The sequence below is a fragment of the Nomascus leucogenys genome, chromosome 8, assembly GCF_006542625.1.
Source record: "Nomascus leucogenys isolate Asia chromosome 8, Asia_NLE_v1, whole genome shotgun sequence".
NCBI lineage: Eukaryota > Metazoa > Chordata > Mammalia > Primates > Hylobatidae > Nomascus > Nomascus leucogenys.
In genome coordinates, this window is record NC_044388.1 from 87552182 (window position 1) to 87573130 (window position 20949).

General features: G+C 37.2%; 1 protein-coding gene across 1 annotated transcript; it reads right to left on the reverse strand.

Moving 5' to 3' along the window:
* Positions 1–4551: 4551 nt before the first annotated feature.
* On the reverse strand, positions 4552–13459 carry DMRTA1 (DMRT like family A1). Its single transcript, XM_003263998.3, has 2 exons — positions 12554–13459; positions 4552–9219 (listed from the first exon to the last, which is right to left on the reverse strand). Exons 1-2 carry the CDS (start codon positions 13218–13220, stop codon positions 8372–8374), a joined length of 1515 nt encoding a protein of 504 aa, XP_003264046.1. The 5' UTR covers positions 13221–13459; the 3' UTR covers positions 4552–8371.
* Positions 13460–20949: the final 7490 nt, after the last annotated feature.

The following is a 20949-nucleotide window of genomic DNA, read 5'->3' on the forward strand; positions in this document are numbered from 1 at the left end:
ATGGTGCTGGGAAAACTGGCTAGCCATATGTAGAAAGCTGCAACTGCATCCCTTCCTTACACCTTATACAAAAATTAATTCAAGATGGATTAAAGACTTATATGTTAGACCTAAAACCATTAAAATCCTACAAGAAAACCTAGGCAATACCATTCAGGACATAGGCGTGGGCAAGGACTTCATGTCTAAAACACCAAAAGCAATGGCAACAAAAGCCAAAATCGACAAATGGGATCTCATTAAACTAAAGAGCTTCTGCACAGCAAAAGAAACTATCATCAGAATGAACAGGCAACCTACAGAATGGGAGAAAATTTTTGCAACCTACTCATCTGACAAAGGGCTAATATCCAGAATCTATAATGAACTCAAACAAATTTACAAGAAAAAAACAAACAACCCCATCAAAAAGTGGGCAGAGGACATGAACAGACACTTCTCAAAAGAAGACATTTATGCAGCCAGAAAACACATGAAGAAATGCTCATCATCACTGGCCATCAGAGAAATGCAAATCAAAACCACAGTGAGATACCATCTCACACCAGTTAGAATGGCCATCATTAAAAAATCAGGAAACAACAGGTGCTGGAGAGGATGTGGAGAAATAGGAACACTTTTACACTGTTGGTGGGACTGTAAACTAGTTCAACCATTGTGGAAGTCAGTGTGGCGATTCCTCAGGGATCTCGAACTAGAAATACCATTTGACCCAGCCATCCCATTACTGGGTATATACCCAAAGGACTATAAATCATGCTGCTATAAAGACACATGCACACGTATGTTTATTGCGGCACTATTCACAATAGCAAAGAGTTGGAACCAACCCAAATGTCCAACAATGATAGACTGGATTAAGAAAATGTGGCACATATACACCATGGAATACTATGCAGCCATAAAAAATGATGAGTTCGTGTCCTTTGTAGGGACATGGATGAAACTGGAAAACATCATTCTCAGTAAACTATCGCAAGGACAAAAAACCAAACACCGCATGTTCTCACTCATAGGTGGGAATTGAACAAGGAGAACTCATGGACACAGGAAGGGGAACATCACACTCTGGGGACTGTTGTGGGGTGGGGGGAGGGGGGAGGGACAGCATTAGGAGATACACCTAATGCTAAATGACGAGTTAATGGGTGCAGGAAATCAACATGGCACATGGATACATATGTAACAAACCTGCACATTGTGCACATGTACCCTAAAACCCTAAAGTATAATAAAAAAAAAAAAAGAAAGAAATAAAATAAAATAAAATATCAGAATATTTGAAAAAAAAAAAAAAAATTCAACAACCCTTCATGCTAAAAACTCTCAATAAGTTAGGTATTGATGGGACGTATCTCCAAATAATAAGAGCTATATATGAAAAACCCACAGCCAATATCATACTGAATGGGCAAAAACTGGAAGCAGTCCCTCTGAAAACTGGCACAAGACAGGGATGCCCTCTCTCACCGCTCCTATTCAACATAGTGCTGGAAGTTCTGGCCAGAGCAATCAGGCAGGAGAAGGAAATAAAGGGTATTCAATTAGGAAAAGAGGAAGTCAAATTGTCCCTGTTTGCAGATGACATGATTGTATATCTAGAAAATCCCATTGTCTCAGCCCAAAATCTCCTTAAGCTGATTAGCAACTTCAGCGAAGTCTCAGGATACAAAATCAATGTAAAAAAATCACAAGCATTCTTGTACACCAATCACAGACAAACAGAGAGCCAAATCATGAGTGAACTCCCATTCACAATTGCTTCAAAGAGAATAAAATACCTAGGAATCCAACTTACAAGGGATGTGAAGGACCTCTTCAAGGAGAACTACAAACCACTGCTCAATGAAATAAAAGAGGATACAAACAAATGGAAGAACATTCCATGCTCATGGGTTGGAAGAATCAATATCGTGAAAATGGCCATACTGCCCAAGGTAATTTATAGATTCAATGCCATCCCCATCAAGCTACCAATGACTTTCTTCACAGAACTGGAAAAAACTACTTTAAAGTTCATATGGAACCAAAAAAGAGCCCGCATCGCCAAGTCAATCCTAAGCCAAAAGAACAAAGCTGGAGGCATCACGCTACCTGACTTCAAACTATACTACAAGGCTACAGTAACCAAAACAGCATGGTACTGGTACCACAACAGAGATATAGATCAATGGAACAGAACAGAGCCCTCAGAAATGATGCCGCATATCTACAACTATCTGATCTTTGACAAACCTGACAAAAACAAGCAATGGGGAAAGGATTCCCTATTTAATAAATGGTGCTGGGAAAACTGGCTAGCCATATGTAGAAAGCTGAAACTGGATCCCTTCCTTACACCTTATACAAAAATTAATTCAAGATGGATTAAAGACTTAAATGTTAGACCTAAAACCATTAAAATCCTACAAGAAAACCTAGGCAATACCATTCAGGACATAGGCGTGGGCAAGGACTTCATGTCTAAAACACCAAAAGCAATGGCAACAAAAGCCAAAATTGACAAATGGGATCTAATTAAACTAAAGAGCTTCTGCACAGCAAAAGAAACTACCATCAGAATGAACAGGCAACCTACAGAATGGGAGAAAATTTTTGCAACCTACTCATCTGACAAAGGGCTAATATCCAGAATCTACAATGAACTCAAACAAATTTACAAGAAAAAAACAAACAACCCCATCAAAAAGTGGGCAAAGGACATGATCAGACACTTCTCAAAAGAAGACATGTATGCAGCCAAAAAACACATGAAGAAATGCTCATCATCACTGGCCATCAGAGAAATGCAAATCAAAACCACAGTGAGATACCATCTCACACCAGTTAGAATGGCCATCATTAAAAAAGCAGGAAACAACAGGTGCTGGAGAGGATGTGGAGAAATAGGAACACTTTTACACTGTTGGTGGGACTGTAAACTAGTTCAACCATTGTGGAAGTCAGTGTGGCGATTCCTCAGGGATCTAGAACTAGAAATACCATTTGACCCAGCCATCCCATTACTGGGTATATACCCAAAGGACTATAAACCATGCTGCTATAAAGACACATGCACACGTATGTTTATTGCAGCACTATTCACAATAGCAAAGGGTTGGAACCAACCCAAATGTCCAACAACGATAGACTGGATTAAGAAAATGTGGCACATATACACCATGGAATACTATGCAGCCATAAAAAATGATGAGTTTGTGTCCTTTGTAGGGACATGGATGAAACTGGAAAACATCATTCTCAGTAAACTATCGCAAGGACAAAAAACCAAACACCGCATGTTCTCACTCATAGGTGGCAATTGAACAATGAGAACTCCTGGACACAGGAAGGGGAATATCACATTCCGGGGACTGTTGTGGGGTGGGGGTGGGGGGAGGGACAGCATTAGGAGATATACCTAATGCTAAATGACGAGTTAATGGGTGCAGGAAATCAACATGGCACATGGATACATATGTAACAAACCTGCACATTGTGCACATGTACCCTAAAACCTAAAGTATAATTAAAAAAAAAAAAAGAAATACCATCTGTGATCTTATGACCAGTTATGATCCCATGACTGAACATGAGGGCTCTAGTAGATAAAAATATTTATTTATGTATTTATTGCTTCAAAGTAAGTGTATTTGTGTGTGTGTTTGTGTGTGTGTGTGTGTTTCCCCTTTCCCCAGTTCCCTAGTCTAACAAAAGATTTATTAATAGTGGTTACCTATATCTCAGGATTAAAGCTATAGGATATTCAAAGGAGGGTTTGACTGAGTAAAACAGCAATGAGCATAACCCACAGATAGGTAAGTCACTTTGCTGTGTTCCCTTTTGGGGAGTGGGCTAGCGTGTTTTTGTTGTACGAAATATAGTTGTATCAACTTCAGGTAAAAGAATGATTTTGTTTTTGCTCTTATTTGGAAGTAAATATGGTTAACATATGTGACTATGAAAGCCGTGTTGACAAGGAGTACACTGTATTAGACTACACTGTCAGTTTGGTTGACTGCAAATCACATTTCTCAGAATTCCCTTTCCTGTATTGTTCAAAGTGAGATTGGCCCCTCAAAAAGGAATTATGGTGAGATTGTTGAGGTAGAAGTGAAACACAAGTCATTAAGATCAGATACCCAGTGATTTCCAGGCTGTCTTCACTTTTCCTTACTCCACATCTAGCTTGCCTTCCTGCCTGCTGACCTCACTGACCCACGGTGGCACAGGTTCACCACCAGGTGTTTGCTCACAGACCAACAGAGCTAGAACGTACACAGAGGCACTGGTTTCCCATAGCTCCCCGTCGGAACCCCTGGCTGGGAACCATTTGAGTGACTGGACATGCGGGACTTCACAGAGCTTCAGTTCCCACTTGTCAACCCACACCAGTGCTTCAAGCAGATGAGTGAATCTTTCTCTTATCTGCCAATTTCCCTCTTCCAGACATTCATTTTCAAGCTCCTCCTTTGTTTATGTTAGGTTAAATTTCTATAACTCCCTTATTTCCACATATTACATGGACTCTGTTTTCCTGACAACCCTAATAAATGTAGCATGAACACAAACTATGATTTTGCTGTTTATTTTCTTCAGAAAGCCCTGAAAATAATCCAAATAACATATACGATAATATGTTACAGAAGTGTGGCTCGCCTATGAAATGAACAACCAAACAGGAAGTCTGGAACTAAGCCTGTACGCTGCTCTGGTGATGGCTGCCCTTTGGGCTCCACATCCACTAAGTGGATTAAATGCAATTACAGTACTCTTTGTTGAGAGACTGCCACCAGGGGGCAAAGATTATATCTTAATACAAAGTAATAACAGTGAGAGTTATTTATTTAGCATCCAGTATATAAGCATTACTGTACTCTGCCATTTATTTAAGCTTTTATCTCCATGAATCTTGCAAGTTAAATATTATTATCCTTGTTTTGCTGAGAAGAAATAAATGTCCAAAGAGTATAAGTAACCTGTCCAAGTCATATAGATAAATCCATTCTAGGTTTCCTCAACTGCAAAACAAATGCTTCTTCTAGAAAGACATATTGGTATTTACCTTATAGGAAATGTACTAATATTTGTCGTCAGTGCTCTCCCATGTCCTCTTTAAGCCCCACTCATGCCTATATACCTTACACTAACCTCTGTCAGTTTTATTCCCTTGTAAGTCATGCACTGTGCTGTATGTCTTTCTTTTCTGCTTACTCTCAGGAGGCTATCACATAGGCAAAATTCTGATGAGCAAAACTGCACTGTGTTTTATTGACAAATAATGGTAGGGTGTTTTAATTTTCATGGCCTTAGAATTGAGATTCCATTACTTATTTATTTAACAAATACTTTCCATGTTTCTGATGAGCTACAAAATGATTCAGTCCCAATATTAAGGCAATAATGAAAAATCCCATCAATCAGGCTTTGACTGGTATTTTCTACATGCATTTTTCAATGAGTTCAAGATGCTTTATCATACAAGGCAGCCATTACACTCTTGGACAGCTGTTAACTGTGAAAAAAGTCATTCCTTATGTTCTCCTGAATACTCTATGAAATGTTTGCCTCTTAGGCCCTCTATATGATACAGAATAAACCCAATTCATTTTTGTTATATGCTAGCTCTTAAAGCATTTACCCCCTCTTTCTTCCCACCACTAATTAGTGGCTTAGGAGTTCAGACTTCAAGCAGCATCCATGGATATAAATATCAAGATTACAAGGAACTCATTGATGTACCAACATTGTCAAATAATACCAATATTGGTTGATTGGTTGTTTTTGTACACACAATATAAACTGAGCAACTTGAGGCAAAGTCTTGTATCTTAATCACTTCTTTATCTCTTGTGTCTAACACAGTGCATGGCACAAATAGGTTATTATTAAAAATTATTAAATAGGTGTTGAATGAAGAAATTATTAAGCTAATACTTGCTATCTTTTTTTTTCAGTCAGTGGAAACCTAGTGTATAGGTTGAGAACCTATGATATATCAGACACTGTTCAAGGCCATGAATGAACAAAACAGACATGAATCCTTCCTCAGACCTTGGAGTCTGAAATTGCTGAAGTGAGTACAGTAATTCCACTGCAGATGATTAATATTACTAACCTTAGGGAGAAAAATCCCTACTGCTGAGCCTCAGTTTCCTCATATACTATAGAGTTGTTAGACAAATGACCTATTTGATAAGATTAAGTCCTTAAATTATTAGAAAGGGTATGGAATGTGTAAGGCATTATATAAATTAAGTTTTATGATTATAATACTATTTTATAGATTTGAATACCGCCCAAAATGGATGTTCTTCCAAGGTCAAAAGCAATTCAGTTTCTCAGATACAAGCACATCATTATAAAACCACATACATAATGCAGTAACTCTAGGATTATTATTTTAAACCATATCTCTATTGTATAATGTAACTTCCTTTAGAGCACAATATTTTACATTCAGTGTCCTCTACAGGATCTAGCACTTTTCAGAAAAATAGCATTCAATAAGTGGATTAATGCGATAGAAACAACTGAAGAATCACCAAGGAATCTAACATGAATACCATTTAGGAGATTCAGGAACCCAGTGAAATTGTATGCAAAACTGTGTGTCCGTACGCCATTTTGCAGAGTTCTTCAGTTTTATCAGAGTCTCAAAGAGATCTATTATATATAAGAGTTTCTTACTCAGTATATATTAATTGACTTTCAACTACTTGCTAGACATTGTACTATGGTTTAGGCTTAGAATATAAAACTTTTTTATAATAAATGAATATTGAGTACATCGAAATTTTTCAAGATCTGCTTTCTTATATTCACACCATTAAAATTAATGCATAACCTAATAAACACATTTACATCCTAAATCAGCATCAGATACTCTGAAGTAATTTAATATCACATTTTCTGGCAAAATATTCCTTGGAAATACATTCTTATTGGCTTCATGAAAAAAGCCTCCATGCTAATATAACCTATAGGGGTTTAATGTATGTCTACATAGACTTATATATGTGCATATAGGTACATACACACATACGTATATACATATAATTTTAAAAATCTTTAGTGAGTCGTGCTGCTTAAATAGTTTAAACAATCTCTAATTTATCAACTGTCTTTTACCACCACTGGGTTTCCATTTATTCCTAACAATAACAATGAAGCTACTGTCCTTCAAAAAAAAATGATCGCATATAAATAAAATGTCCTAGAAGTTGTTTTGTAAGCAGTTTCCTCAGGGACTTTCCACTGACTGAAATAAATAGTTTTCAAATGCGCCAGATGGAGGACAAAAATTATTTTTAAAATTGCAAGAATACCTCTGAAACTTCATGGCAGTTTTTCCCCTTTGGAAATCTTATATCTCTCCTCAGTGCATTAAGCATCAACTATCTGCAGTTAATAAATATTTATTTGAGCAGCTATTTTAGTTTTCTGAATAAAATTATTCTTACCTTTGAGAATGGCTGCCATATATTCTTGTCCCAAACTTATAAGAAAAGGATATTTCCCCAGATACAGACATAAGCACACTTAAAGACTGAAACTCTCATCCACAGTAGATGTGCACTTTACAGTATGGAAATTTTAATGTAGTATAATCCAAAATGACTATTTGAAAAAAAATGGTTATTCTCCAGAATCAACGTCTCTAATTCATATATTCTACAGAGCTCAGTTGCAATTGGCGATAGTGGCCAGGAGATGGCGCAGTCATATTTCCTAAGATTTACTTCATAGACACAGTTAGAGAAATGTTTTTTAATGGCACTTGTTTTCACTAATGGAAGCTAAGATTGAAAAATAAAACACTCAGGAAATATAAATTCAAATTGCTCAAATGTTTTATTTATTACGAATCACCTAGCTGCAAATCCAATGCTTTAAAAATACTTTGAATAACTTTTTTCTTTCCTATGAGCAAGGAACAGAAGAAACAGTTTTGAAGTAGTAATTATTTAGAATTGCCTTAATTGTTCAGTTCTTCCTTTTGGTTTATAGTCTATTATGCTGGATTGCTTTACACTTACAAATGTATTTTATCACTAAAAATTCCACTTTTCAATAAAATAAAAACTAGTTTTAAAATAAAAATTTTTACAAATGATAATTTAGGGAGAAAATTCATTAAATATTTCCTGAAATAGCTTTATTCAAGGCACATATAATGTTCAAATTTCCTTTTTCATTTGATAAATCCTAATGAAGAGTTTTCAGATCTAAGACCTACTATATTGCTTGAAAAAAAAAACCCCAGCATTTTAAGACCTCATAATCCACTCACATACTTATTGAAGTATATTAATGGATGTGTGTGTATGTGTGTGCACGTGCAGGTATTGTATGCTGGAAAAACTCCAGAAAGAGAGAATGGGCATATACATTACAGATTGTCCTGATTTGGTCTGAAGTACAGTCTGCCACAAGTTATTGAGTCTTTACTGGAAAGGTAGGAAGAATCTCTAATCATCCCTGAAAAGGCATAATCCAAAGCTGGCCGAAAAGGCAAGGTGGGTACTAACCCAGGTGTTAGGTAGGGTGACATAAAACCAGATAACCCTCTTCCTGCAGAAGAGTATGCCAGCCTTAATGGACTGATGGCTACTCTAGGATTTAAGCTGTAGAGATTTGAATCACCTCCATAAGAAGCAGAAGTAGTTTGAAGAGGAGAGAAAGCTGATTTATTACCTAGAGTTCCAAAACCAATTCCAGCAAGATTAAAACTTGAAGCTCTCTGAAAGGCTGTGTTTTGCAGTTCTTCTGAGTTTGCTAGGTTCCTGTTGTCTGGCTTGTGTTCTTTGCCATTTAAAACCTGTTCAATGGCTTGGACCACATCCCCTTTGCAGAACTGTAGAATGCCTTCTAGCCGGCTGCGCCTGTAATTTGGGAAAATCTTAGTAAGGATATCAAGAGGATCTCTTGGTCTTGAGGACACTGTAGGAAGGCTTGTCTTGGTCGCAGTCAAGTCTTTGACCCATTCACTTTCATTTCCTGATTCCAGATCAGAGGATGATAAGGACCTGGGACTCCCTTCACCTCCTGATTGCTCTCCAGGATGAGGAGACGGGATACTATCATGCTTGTTGGAGTATTCTGAAATAGATGACCCGATGCTTTGTTTCCCAATGACACCATTAGACCTAGGAGATGATCCTAGGTAAAGTTGATGGGATTTGGAGATCAGTTCTTCTTGTCCATTCTGGCATGACTCACATTTACTCTCTTTTTGTTCTGGAGAAGAGGGGGGGAAAAAAAACAATCAAATATAGGGAAAGCTTCCCAGAACGTAGTACTGCTCACTCAAAAATAATGCTGGATAATATAATTCATTCACTCCTATTAATTAGTAATATTTATACACTCCAAGACATTTTAATGAATAACTCAAATTTAAAAGATTATTCAGAAATGCAGGTGCTGGAATAGTGAAACATATACTACTATATCATCTCAGAATCACAAAGGTATGCAATATTAAAATGCAATTATATTTAGGAATCAGAAGATGAGCGTGTATTGTTACCCCAAATTGTCTGCATAACACCAATATGGCACACTGTCTGTTCTATCTTGGTTGTGTGGGATCTTCCTAAATGTCACCTAAGTTTTGTTGTTATCTAAGTGATATTTTTTCAAAATGACACTCTGGAAAAAGAACTGAATAAAATGAATAGAGAATAAAAGGAATAATCTTAGTTTGAAAATGAATATTCTATTTAATCGCTAATGCTAAATTTTAACAATTGATTTTTTATCTGATATTTCAGGTTATAATTCATTTACTTGAATAATATAAAAAAACAAAATTGTTCATTTCATTTCAAATTTAAACCAGTAAGTACTATTGCTATGTCAATCCCAAATCATACTAGAGCTTGCATATTTCATTTTATGAGAGATGATACAGATGGCATTTTTCATAATCCTCTATGAAACATGTACTTTCTTTTTCAATCCTTAAGAAATATCAATAACAGACCTTAAAAGCAAATTGTTTGTAAAAGAAAATTTTAAACTGTCCTGTTGCAATCTATATGAATCCTCAAATTGTCTTTTAAAAACAACGTATTAGGCATTTGCTTTAAATCACAGCCCTCCTCCAATGTTAGCGGCAATTTTCCAAAAGTACTTTTACACAAAGTTCTGGTTTTTCTATCTCAACATGTTGAGCATATTAATCAAACAAGAATATTTTAATACCCTTTACTAGGTTAACACCACAAAAATTAAAATAGCCATATTTACTATATAACTTTTACTTTGGTTTACATTTTCTATTACCCTAGAGATATAGAGGTAAGAGTAAACTGTTAAGTGGAGTGTGCAGAGTAATTCTGTCCAACTTTCTTTTTCTACCAAGTTTATGAATGTCACAAAACAAATATTGCCTAAGGCAGTGATTTGTAAATATGATTTGCAATACTCCAGTTTTCTCCAGTTTTCTTAAGAAGAATTCAGTTCTAAATTCTAAAGAAATAGCTATAGTTTATTTTAATATTAAAGTGTATACAATTTAGCATTTTGAAGTTCAAAATGCTGTTCCTATATGCTGTTCCCACAAGCATATGAAAAAAAGAATATCACTACTGCAAAAATTACACTCTATAGGATTTTCAACTTTAAATAACACAATAATACTTTTCTAATGAAATTTGCCAAGCGGAAATAGATTAGCATTAGTCCTCCATTCCACTTTACTTGTAAATATGAATGAGCATGCCCCGAACATGTCAATTATCAACATTTCATCTCTATAGCAATTTATGCATGAAATCATAAAATAATGTCTTGTTATATTTTACTCATAGTATAATATATGTAATGAAACACCAATTTGCATAAGATTATTTAGAAAATATGGTGTCTTTAAAATATAATACCATTTACATCATCTCTCTGTCTTCTCAACTCCTACAGCTTCCTTTACTTCTGTTGCATTTATCATTGTATATTAAGCCTTGCATTGTAGTTTTTGGATACATATAGTCTGCCTTCTTTGGAATATAACGTTCTTTTGTGTAGGAAAAACTTGTTCACTTCTAAATCACTGTTAGTCTTTGTCTAATGAATGAGTAAATTAAATGGACTATTTTACCACAGTTCATGGCTATTGTGTAAGAGAAGCAGTCAATTTAGAAAGCTATTGAAGTAACCTTTCAAACATTAGCTTGCTTTTCATAGGGGAGGGGGCATCATCTGAGGCAAACAACAAAATAAAATAATTAGCTCTATAAAACAGAACACTTTGGTACCAACTGGAAATCACATAAATCAGTGTCTCACAGGGAGCTGTCAGCCATTTCACTATCGGTGTAGTTTCAGGAATTCTCATTTTTACTTCTCTTTCATAGCACTTTTACTTAATAACTGTGCTCTTTAGCACTCTTCATCTTTCATGAGAATTGTAGAAAGTCTGTTTTGCCTACTCAAATAAATTAGAATATGTGCAAAAAGTTGACACATGCAAACACAAAATTCACTCGGAATTGAATGCCTCATTTCAATTCACAGAATTTTTCAAATGTACTGTGAGTAGAACTTCAAGCAGCCATTGAGCGAAAAATCTGTTGAGATCTGCAATTTTCACAATTCAAGGAAGGTTTCTAATTAATAGTTTACTGTATAGCTATCATACAATTTCATATAATACAGCTTTATAAGTTTTGTGTAAGTTTTGGACTTATACAAAAAAAAAATCACAATGATATTTCCACTGCTTAGTAGGCCCCGTGGAGGCTATGAAGTTCACTAAAATATATCTCCTAGCGCAGGAAATGAAGGCAACTGACTTGCAGTCAAAAAATAAGAGAAAAATAATGAAAACTCCTTGGATAAAAAACCTCTAATATTGAACTTTCAAATTCTTACCTATGGTTTTACAAATTACATTTTGCAAAAACAATTTAGAGTGAAGGAACAAAGAAAGACGATGGTTTGATAGATTTCAGTCTCTTCCCCACATCAAGCTTGCAACAGATGTTCGCGCCAACATGTAGTAAAGAACTGCATCCCCAGCTATCAGAGTTTCCCACGCAAAATCAGCTCTGGTTTTACAGCTGAAAACAGTCCAGAGAAGGGAGGACCACCTGAGCCTGGGGAGACTGAGGCTGCAGTGAGCCGTAATGGCGCCACTGCACTCCAGCCTGGGCAACAGAGTGAGATCCTGTCTCGAAAGAGTACAGAGCAGACTCCAACACAGCACCTCTTACGAAGCTTTTCGCCCAATGCCTGCTTGAAGTTCTACTCACACAGTGAAAGTCAAATCAACTTCCGCGTAAATAACTCTACTCCTAGGGTGGATTGCTCATTTCTTACCACCCATGCTTCATTTTTTCATGATCTTATCGTATCACCTGAGGGAACGAACAGTAAACTCCTCCAAAGTGAAGGCGATGGGTCTCTCACACTCTCATTAATGTCCATATTGCTGAGCAGTTCCCCAGAACTTAAAGTGCTTCTTTTAAACAACTATTCCTGCCCGCCTATGGACACGGTGGCTTGTTTCAGAGTTTCTTTCCAGAACAACCATTTCCTTGAGCGAAAAGTAAATGAAAGACCAACTCACCTTGTTTTTCCTCAGGATAATCTTGCTGGAAAACTTCGAAAGCGGGGGTCGCGGAACCACTGGCCTGCCTCAGGGCACCCAGTCCCAGCGCAGCCCCCGCCGCAGGGCCGCCCGTGGACTGCGGATTCTCGGCTCTGCCGCCGCCCCCGGATGCCCGACCCCCGGGGGGCCCGGAGAGCCCCGAGCACAGGAGCCTCTGTAGCCCCCGGGCTTCGCTCTCCTCCTGCGCCTGCTGCCTGCGCAGCGCCACCTGGGCGGCCATGACGCGCTGGCGCTCGGCGATCAGGGTGCACTTGGCACACGCGCAGTCCCGCCAGCGGCAGAAGCGCTTGTGGCCCTTGAGCGCTGACACCACGCCATGGTTGCGACAGCGGGCGCACTTGGGCGTCCGCGGGTAGCCGCAGCCCACCGCGCCTACCCCCCTCTCCAGCCCGGGAGCCGGCGGGCAGCCTCCGCTTCCCGAGGTGGCGGCAGCGGCGGCGGCGGCTGCGGCCGCTGCTCGCAGAAAGAGGCTGGGCGGCCGCAGGAACGCTGGGGGAACCTGCATCCCCGATGGTACCGGCAACGCCGGGGATGGGGGCGGAGGGGCAGCCACCACTAGCCCAGGGGCCAAGTGGGGTCGGCCGCTAACGCCTCGGTCTCTGCTGCCACACTGTGACCGCTCCATTCCCGAGAAGTTTCTGGCCGGGAGTCCCAAGTGGAAAGTGCGCTGACCGCAGCTAACCCTGCTGGGAGGCTGGGGAAGCCGGGGCAGGACGCGCCGTGGTCCTACTGAGCCCCACCCGCGCACGGACAAAAGTTTTACACTCTTTCCACTTGGAAGGAGGTGGGACGACCGCGTCCCGGAGCTGGAGACGCTGAGAGGTGCAGCTGTCCCGTGAGCCTGGCAGAGACCCCGGACGCTAAGTTAATGCCCCTGTGCCTCCAGCCAAGAAGGCGAGGCTGGAGAGGCTACCCCGCCCACCCAGGCTCCCGGCCAAGCTCGGAAGCCGGAGGAGGGCCCGGGGCGGGGAGTGGGGACCTTCTGGGAGGAGGGCGGTGGGGAATCCGTCCAATGGGCTGCAAATGTCTCCTCCCCCGCAAAAAGCCCGTTTCTCCTGCTTGCTTTCCTAGGAGTTCTCGACGTCTATTTTTGTAAACTAGCCTTTGCAGCCTCCCCTTTTATGGCCCTTTTAAAATTAAGCAGAGTTTGAATTTCTCCTTTTCCCACTTCCACGCTTCTCCTAAGAAAGTCTGAAGATTTGGATTTTGAGTTCTCCTTTCGGGTTCCCGGATGAAGTCTTCATGTCTGCAGCAGCTTGGCCAATGTTAGTGGGAGCCCAGCTTGAACGAATTTGTTACCCACCAGAAAGATGCCTTATTTTAAATGGGTCTTAGGACAACATCAAAACAATGGATAAATAACTAAGGGAATTGATTCACATTCAGATTCTTTTCATGCATTCTATTTATTTACACATGCAAATTTGGGTTATGTGTACTATATTTTAAAATACTGCTACTTTTAAAAAGTTATAAAACTCTTCTCTGGGCCTATTTATACGAAGCGATTGCGTTAAAGCTGTTTCAAAAATACTTACGTCTATTGTAAAGTATTGGGGAAAGTCGTTTAGATCATTATTTAAATATGCTGTCATAAATGCATTCTTCACATATGAATTTAATGCCTTTAATTATAAGAAAAGATCATAAGGCATTTAAATCAAAAGAGCATCTGAGATAGAAAATTCATGAATATTTATTCTTAATGGAAGGTAGCGTCAGCACTCTGCCAGCTCTTCAAGATGGTACCCAACTGCCTTGGACAGGTTATTCATTTTCTATCCCTAAGATAGCAATTAATAATGATATTTTTACCATTCCACCTGTTCACATTCAGAGCAGACATTGCTGATCTATCTGGCCTTTCTCCTACCAACCTACTCAACACCATCACCACCTCTACCATCCTTTCATACCAACATCCTATCATAGAGGTTTTCCACCCTTCCCAAGAACAGGAACTACCTAGGGAACTTTTAAAAGAGATGGACACTCCAATCTACGTAATATATTCTGATTCTTTTGGTCTGTGTCTTAAACTCTGAAGGTGATAGTTACATACAATGTTTAGAAGTACCACTCAAGGAATTCCTAACCTCTGGGGTTTCTATGATACCCAAACTTTCTCACAACTCTTTATCTTTGTTCAAGCTACTCTTGCCTAAAATGTACTGATGCCCTAACTGTGGACTCACATCCATCCTTTGAGAGATGAGTTTTTAGTTCTAAATGGATCATTAAAATACAATGAATTACCTAATGAGAAAGCAATTTTCTTTTCTATTCTTTTTAAGAGCTTCAGGTTACATAATGGGAATGTTCAGCTTAATGCAAATATGTCTTTTAAATTTTTAAAATACCTTTTAATTGTGTTTTTCAATAATAACAACAAAGAGCAGCAAGTAAAATGTTTACCTAGAATTTAGCGATATTTTTCTGTTTTTATTTGATTTTTAAAGTTTTCTTATAATTATGGAAAGTGATATTGGTTTTCATCCAAGAAAGTAAAAATAGTTTTTAAATAAATGTATTTAACTTAAATATTTGTCAATTTAAATGAAGAATTATTGCAGATAATGCATACGTGGCAAAAGAAATTGAGGTCTGGAAAACATTGTCTTGGTGGTTTTGGAGTAAAAAAGCATTGCTCTCAAATTCTGGATCCACTTTTAGTAAGTTACTTTATCTCACTCCGTCCTCAATTTTCTCACTTGTAAAATGAGAATAATCATATGGTTACTTGAGGATTAAGCGAGATAACATACCTAAATCATAATGCATATAATGAGATGCATATTTTACTGTTCCTAACACCTAGGTTCTTGATATATATTATTTTCTTAATAAAAGAGTTTTAAATATTAATATTTAGGAATGATATTTCAAATGCTAAATGAGAATTTTATTATATTTTAGAAGAACTCCCTTGCCTTAAATGAACTCAAAAACCAGACTTGTTATACATTTGGGCAAATATAGAAGAAAGGTATCCAAAATTGTTGGTGAACCAAAATTAGATTGGCATTAAAAATGTAACCATTTTCATAGTAAGTATCCCATCTTGGACTTTGTGTGATTGGCCTAAGTGGTGACAGTGCTTTGAGAAGAAAAGATTATTGGCCAGGAAATCAAGAGAGATGGGTTCAAATAAGCAGTGTATCTGACAGAAGGTAAGGGCACTTCCAATGACTAGATTTGTGGTGTTGAAAAGTAACTCTATCTTTTTGGTCTCAGTTACTCAGTTGCAAAATGAGACAGTTGGGTTAAATAATTTCTAAGATTATTTAAACTTTAATGATTTATGACTTTAATACAGGCATGTCTAATACAAGATCATTGTGTTTTTAATATACTAGCAATGGAAAATCTGAAATGAACTGAAAAAAATTGTTTTACCCTAACACTGAAGTAGCTCTCTATTACTGTAAGACAAAATAGATTTCAGAGCAAATAATATTACTAGGGATAATATTTACTTCATGAAAATACCATTATTCTAAATACGTATGCACCTAATAACAGTGCCTCAAAACACAAGAAGCAAAAACAACTGTAAAAAGAAATAGATATATCCACAATTATAGTCAGACTTCAACATCCTCCTTCAATAATTGATAGTATAGGCAGAAAACCAGTAAAGATACAGACAATTTGAACCATACTGTCAACAGATAGACCCAATGAAATATATACAGCATTCAACTCAACAACTGCAGAATGCTTGTCTTTTTGAAGTGCATATGGAATGTTTACCAATCAATCAAATTTGGGACCATAAAAGCAAGGCTGAATAAAAGGATTCAAATTGTACAAAGTATGCTTTTTGACCACAATGGAATTGAAACAGAAATCAATAAAAGAAATAAATCAAGAGAAATCCTAAAATGTGTGGAAATTAATAACACATTTTAAAATAACCCATATTAAAAGGAGAAATATAAAGGAAAATAATATGTAAACTGAGTAAAAATGAAAATACAACATATCAAAATTTGTGGGATGCAGTTAAAACCATACTTTGGGGAGTCATTTATATCACTAAACACCTATATTATTAATAAGAAATCTCAAATCAATGATCTCAGTTTCCAACTTGGGGAACTAGAAGTGGACCATTAAATTCAACCAAAATAAGTAGCAAAAGGGAAATAATTAAAAACGGAAGAGAAAGTAATGAAACAGCACACAAGAAAATAATTAAAAATAAAATGTAGCCAAAAATTGGTTCTTTGAAAAGATCAATAAAACTGATCTCTACACTAATCAAGAAATGTGACAAGTGCCAGCTCATGTCATCACCCTCACTGAGCCCCAGGTACATTTAACTATTGAGCGCCAGGAAATTGACTTCCTCCTGGACACTGGCGCGGCCTTCTCAGTGTTAATCTCCTGTCCTGGACGACTGTCCTCAAGGTCCGTTACCATCCGAGGAATCCTGGGACTTTGCGGCACCTAGCCTGGGCACTCCGGCAGCCCAGAGAGAGCTCATCTCCCAATCAAGCCCAGCAGGCACTGGCCAGCCACACCAAGTGTGGGGCCGCCGAGCCTGCACCCACCCGAATCCCGCGCATGCAGTCCCGGCTCCCGCCCATGCCTCTCCCTCCACACCTCCCCACAAACAGAGGGAGCTGGCTCCAGCCTGGGCCAGCCCCAGAGAGGGGCCCCCACAGCGCAGCAGCAGGCTGAAGGGCTCCTTGAGCGTGGCCAGAGCAGAAGCCCAAGCCAAGGAGGTGCTGAGAGTGAGTAAGGGCTGCTAGGACGTTGTCACCTCTCACATATATTAGGAATATATAAAATAACAACTAATAAATTGTGCTTCGTCAAAATTAAATATTTTTCTTCTTCAAAAGACACTGTTAAGATAATTAAAAGTCATGCCACAGACTGGAAGAAAATAGAGGCAACACATATATCTGATAAAGAACTTATATACAGAATATATAAAGAACATTCACAACTTGGTAGGAAAAGCAGTCCTTTCAGTGGGCAAAATATTTGGATACACATGTCATCAAGAAAGATATATGGATAGAAAATAAGCACAAGAAAATATTCTACACACCATTAGTAACGAGGGAAATGCACATTAAACCAAACATGAAATACTACCATACACATATCACAATGACTACAATTAAAAAGATTGATCACACCAAGTATTGACAAGGACATGAAGCAGCTGGGACTTTTATACACTGATGGTAGAAATGTAAAATAGTACAACCACCTTGGAAAATAGATTAACAGTTTCTTAAAAAGTTAAATATCATCTACCCTATGATCCAACCATTACATTCCTAGTTATTTACCCAAAAGAAACATTCAAATGTCCATACAAAGACACTGACATTTTAAAGTAGCTTTATTTGAACAGCTGCAAATTGGAAAACATCAATCATCAACAGATGAATAGACTAACAAATTGTGATGTATCCATATTATAGAAAACCTTCAGAAGATGAACATGAACCTAGTCAGAAAGAAAGTATACCTGTGTTACATAATTGAGTGTGAAAAAACAGAATATATCACAAGAAATTAGCCAAGAAGGCAAGTGACAGAAGACTGAAAAGAAAAAAGATCATAGAATATCCTCAGCTAAACTATTGGTAAAAGAAAGGTAAAGTGTATACGCAGTTTTTGAGGGAATTTTGAATTGCATTTCTCTTTTCCTGGGATACTTTAATGCATTTGAGCATTATCATGGATGGGAGGCCACAGTCTGCTGGATGACAGGAGTTTCAGCCCTTGGACATTAAATGGCTAGGCGCCTCAGGTCTGAGCAGAAATGGGCCTCCTCTGGGATATTGTTCTTTCCTGAAGTATTGTTGGGAAAGGGATGGACATGTTTGGTGATATATATAATTGGCCAAGAAATGTCACTCGAAGAACAAATTCCTACCAGTAAATACATCCCCTTGGGGATACCATGAGGCTGGGGAGAGATAATTCATTACACCAAAGCTATAACTAACAACAGTATTGTGGCTCTTAGGAAATAAGATGCCCTGAGAGGACATAATCTCTGATTCCTTGCTCTGGGATGGCTGGAAACCAGTTGGATGCTATAGACATTGTTCCCCCACTTTCAGGGGGATACAAATTGTGAAACAGAATAGAATGTGTTCTGTTTTGTTGCTTTACAAGCTCTTTCACACAAGTTGAAGATGCTTACTTGGAATCATAAATAACTAAGAAATACATAAGTGGAGATGTATCCTGTTTTGTATGTTCTTTTCTAAATTCCTAGTACATAGTAAATGCTCAATATGTCTTTGAAAATAAAGAATGGATGTCACAGGACTTACATTTAAGTTGCTTGAATAGGCATTAACACCACATTGCTTTGCCTTTATGTTATAAAAACGGTGGAGAAGTAATTTCCAGCACACTAAAAACTAATCTTTTCCTGTTTTTCAACCCTGAGTTTTATATAAGTTGGAGTGTAATTTCTTTTTTAAGTATGGCTTATTGTTTACTTTATTTTACAACTTTCATTAATGTTAAATAAAAGTATTTTATGTTTTTCTTATAGGAAAAATCTTATAAAACTCTACAGTTCATGCCAATGAATGCATTTCAGTATTTTTCAAAATATTTAGATACAAACACATATAGTTGCTTATGAATATGATGGATTCATATGTTAGTGTATTTACTTCTACATTTTTTCTTCATATAAAAAGTTATGATAATATTGTTTATATATAATACATTTAACTTAATTTTGTGACACAAAGATTTCTCATTTTAACAGATTTTGCAAATGTCAACTTTAATAGCTATGTAATTTTCCATTATTTTGTCATAGGGTAATTACTTAATTCTTCTAGTTTTAGACATTCATAGTTTCATTTTCTCCCAGTTTTAAACAAGGAGATGAACATATAAGCATAAAGCACTTTCTGTATTTCAAATTACCTCCTTAGAATAAATCACTATACATACAAGTACTGAATTAAATGTTGTAAGTATTTTTAAAGCTTTTGATTATGTTCTTGGCTTTTTTTTTTCTAACAAGGCTGTATGAATTTGAATTCTAATATACAGCTCATTTCATCATCATCCCATGTATTTTTTCTTTTTCTCTTAAGTGGCAGTGTTTTTTCTTAGTGGGAAACCAATTCTGCCTTCTAAAATAACAGTGATAACCCGAAATTCCATAAGGAAAATAATTCTACAACACCTCAGTCCATAGAAAGATAATCACCATTTTGCAAATTTCTGGTTAAGTGTGACTGGGGGGAATTGAAGCAAAGCATAGCAAAAGCTCCAATCATTGTAACATACCCTGCCTGATTCTTCTTTGAGTAAATTACACGGACTATTGTGAATGTGATGATTTAAACAGTTCTTTATAAAGAAGTGTTGTGGATTTAAAGACTATAACAAGAAACCTTGGTGCCATTGTGGTTAATTGTATATCTACATGTTCAAAAGCTATGCTTTTTATTTAGCTTCTTTGCCCTAATGGGGCTAAGTCTACCATGTAAATAGGGCTCAGAACTTTGAAACTCTTGTTTTTCGTTTTTGTTTTTTTAACTCATAGCATATTTAAAGTAAATCCATGCTTAGAGATTGAGATAATCATTGTGATTTGTCTTATACTGAGTAGAACCCACCTTCATAAATTAATATATGTGAAACATTTCCTCATAATTCAGTCCTTAAACAGAGAGCAATACAGTTTCATTCAGAAAGTATGTGAAAGCTCTTTATGTTGCTATTAAAAGTTATAGCAGAATAAATAAGCACATATTAAACACTGAAGCATGTTAGTAAGAAATTTAATTAAACATTGCATCCTAGGTGAATTAGTTAAGAAAAAAACAACAGACAACCAAAAAACTTCTCTCATAAAATGTTACCATCCTAAAGAATCTTCTGAATATGACAGACATCTCTTTCTAATTATTATAGCTAGTTTTTAAGAGCTGCTTATTATGTTTCATGCACTGTGGTTGGGGCTTTAGATACATTATGTCATTTAATCTTCACAGTCACCTTATTGAAGCCAATTATATTATCCTAATTTTACAAATAAGAAAACAGATTTTCAGAGTACAAATCCCCAAGGTAGTCCAATATTAAAACTCTTACTAAACTCCTGATTCTCCCCCAGAAATCAGGGGAACTACCTCTGTAATACAGACTCACAAAGAAATCTGTTAGGTAGAGTTCTTCATAGCAGAGTTATGCAGAAAAGGCACTTACTGGCTGACACATTAGCAACCCAAAAATGCATCTATTCTTTCAGTTAACAACAGTCTCAATTTAAAAAGAATGTATGAAGTTTTAAAAACGATTTAAAAACTTCAAAACTCCATACTTTATATGTCTCATCTTAGTAAACT

What these genes read in the sequence shown, in the direction of transcription:
- DMRTA1 (XM_003263998.3), bottom strand. Translation starts at nt 13,220, where the DNA reads ATGGAGCGGTCACAGTGTGGCAGCAGAGACCGAGGCGTTAGCGGCCGA. An exon ending in TTATCCTGAGGAAAAACAAG is followed by an intron (nt 9,220 to 12,553) that starts GTGAGTTGGTCT and finishes CCTCTTCTCCAG; the next exon opens with AACAAAAAGAGAGTAAATGT.